The 2330-nt window shown below is 33.3% G+C and overlaps 1 protein-coding gene across 2 annotated transcripts; it reads left to right on the forward strand.

The window, feature by feature from the left end:
• Positions 1-451: 451 nt before the first annotated feature.
• Positions 452-2081, forward strand: LOC121207671 (protein TSS-like). 2 transcript variants are annotated; one of them, XR_005902798.1, is made up of 4 exons: positions 452-686; positions 786-827; positions 966-1463; positions 1559-2081. XR_005902798.1 is itself a non-coding variant. In XM_041078035.1 (3 exons), the coding sequence occupies exons 1-3, from the start codon at positions 579-581 to the stop codon at positions 1293-1295; spliced, it is 480 nt and encodes a 159-aa protein (XP_040933969.1). In that variant the 5' UTR covers positions 452-578; the 3' UTR covers positions 1296-2081. The 2 variants fall into 2 exon arrangements, 1 of the variants encoding a protein (XP_040933969.1); XM_041078035.1 differs by having other exon boundaries at positions 966-2081.
• The last annotated feature ends 249 nt before the right edge of the window (positions 2082-2330 follow it).

Consider the following 2330-nt stretch of genomic DNA (forward strand, 5'->3'; position numbering starts at 1 on the left):
AATTTTTAGCATAATGACTTATGTAGTCCTCTAATTTTACAAAAAGAAATCATTTTAGCTTTCTATTTAATATTTTATCTCTTTTAGCCCTTAAATTTATATTGTTTGTCAAATTACCTCAAAATAGATAGAAAAATTAATATCTATTAACTCTGTTGGCATGATAGTCTATGTGTATGCTATATTCGCAATTAACTAATTTTTAAAAAAAATTAAAAAATATTTTTTTATAATTTTTATACTTCTAAAAATAATTTTAATAGCTTATAAATTTTTAGAGTAAACTACATAAATACTCACCAAACTATAAAAAAAAGGGTAAATTCACCAACAGTCACTCATCTTTAGGGTAGCTAACAAAATAGTCATCTAAGTTTCATTTCAGTCACCCAACTTTTGAAAAATAACAAAACAGTCACGTTATAAAAAAGTGACAAAACTATCACTGGATAACAGTTTCCATTACAATCTTAACAGAATTGATGATGTGGCAAGTTAACTAGCTGATATGGCCAGTTAACTTGCCATGTTGGACGAAGAAATTGAAAAAAAAAACAGTCACTGAATCTAAGAAGCCGATGACCATAGTTGCTTCTTGGAAAGGGTTTTACCCAGTCGGAAAGCGACTGCTTCTCTGTCACTCCTTATTCACTCTTCTGCAGCAAATTAGCAAGGTTTTTGATGCTGTAAGCTCCATTTCATCTCCTTGAATATGTTTCATTTTTCTTTGAGTTTTTTTGTGTATATAATTTATTTATGGCAAGGATCATTGATTTACCTTGCAGGCGTACAAGGCTCTTATGAAAGCTTTCACTGAGCATAATAAAGTATGTAAAGTCTTCCATTGAGTTGCTGCATCTTTTATATGGATTACAAGAATATGGTTGGGAACTCACGTTTGTTTTATTTTCTTATCGTTTTTGTATTTAAAATTGCAGTTTGGCAACTTTCCTTATGGTTTTCAGGCAAATACATGGGTTGTTCCTCTCGCAATAGCGGATAATCCGTCAGTTTTTCCCCCACTTCCGATGGAAGATGAAAATTGGGGAGGAAATGGAGGTGGACAAGGAAGAGATGGTAAACATAACAATAGGCAATGGGCAGAAGGGTTTGCAATTTTGGCAGCTATGCCTTGCAAAACAGCAGAAGAGAGGCAAATACGAGATAGGAAAGCTTTTCTACTTCATAGTTTATTTGTTGACACTTTAGTTTTTAAAGCAATTGCCGCAATCAAGAACATCATTGAAATCAATCAAAATGCTTTAAATGGCCCTTCTGCTTCAATTTTGCATTAAGAAAAAGTGGGAGATTTGATTATTAAGGTGACAAGAGATGTTCCTGATGCAAGTGTGAAATTAGATTGTAAAAATGAGGGGAGTCAGGTTCTAGGAATGCCATAGGAGGAGCTGGTTTGGAGAAATTTACTTAAAGGCATAAGTGCTGATGAGAGTGCAACTGTTCATGTGAGTGAACAATTTTTGCTGGATGATTACGACGAACCAGAGAAAAAGGCTATGCGTTGCTAAATTTACTTTTTCTTTTTGTTTTGGTCTTGTAGGATACTTCTACTTTAGGTGTTGTGATTGTAAGACATTGTGGCTATACAGCTGTAGTAAAAGTTTCAACTGAAGTAAATTGGGAGGGGAATCCCATTCCTCAAGAAATTGACATGGAAGACCAACCTGAAGGAGGGGCAAATGCTTTAAATGTTAATAGGTCAATGTTTATCTCATCTGCATTTCATTAAAAAGCAACTATGGTCATCAGCTTCCTAGATTCAGTGACTGCTCTTCTTCTTCTTCTTCTTCTCTATTAGGTGGGTTTTTTTAGAGTTTTTTTTTTCAATTTCTTCATCTAACGTGGCAAGTTAACTGGCCACATCAGCTAATTAACTTGCCACATCGGCGATTCTGTTAAGACAGTAACAGAAACTGTTAGTCAATGACTGTTTTGTCACTTTTTTATAACGTTAGTGACTGTTTTATTATTTTTAAAAAGTTAAATGATTGAAATGAAACCTAAATAGCTATTTTATTAGCTACCCTAAAGTTGAGTGACTGTTGGTATAATTTACCTATAAAAAAATTTCATTTTAGGCAACCCAAAAAAGAAGCTTGCAATTTAAGCACCTACATTACATATTTCGATCATTTTGATCACCCCAGACAAACAAAAATCTGACATGGATTTCTAAAAAAATTAAATCTAATATTTAAATTTCAATGTCAGCTTTAGTTTTTAAACCAAAACCAACAAAATTTAAACACGTAGCTTCGGGGTTTTTTCTTCATCGCCATCCTTCTTCAGTTGAAACCACCACGATCGACGTC

This window comes from Gossypium hirsutum, chromosome A10 (genome assembly GCF_007990345.1).
Source record: "Gossypium hirsutum isolate 1008001.06 chromosome A10, Gossypium_hirsutum_v2.1, whole genome shotgun sequence".
In the NCBI taxonomy this organism is placed as follows: Eukaryota; Viridiplantae; Streptophyta; class Magnoliopsida; order Malvales; family Malvaceae; genus Gossypium; species Gossypium hirsutum.

Coding starts and splice junctions, on each gene's coding strand:
- LOC121207671 (XM_041078035.1), top strand. CDS start 579: ATGACCATAGTTGCTTCTTGGAAAGGGTTTTACCCAGTCGGAAAGCGA. Junction 687..785: donor TTAGCAAGGTTTTTGATGCT/GTAAGCTCCATT, acceptor TTTACCTTGCAG/GCGTACAAGGCTCTTATGAA. Junction 828..965: donor CTTTCACTGAGCATAATAAA/GTATGTAAAGTC, acceptor TATGGTTTTCAG/GCAAATACATGGGTTGTTCC.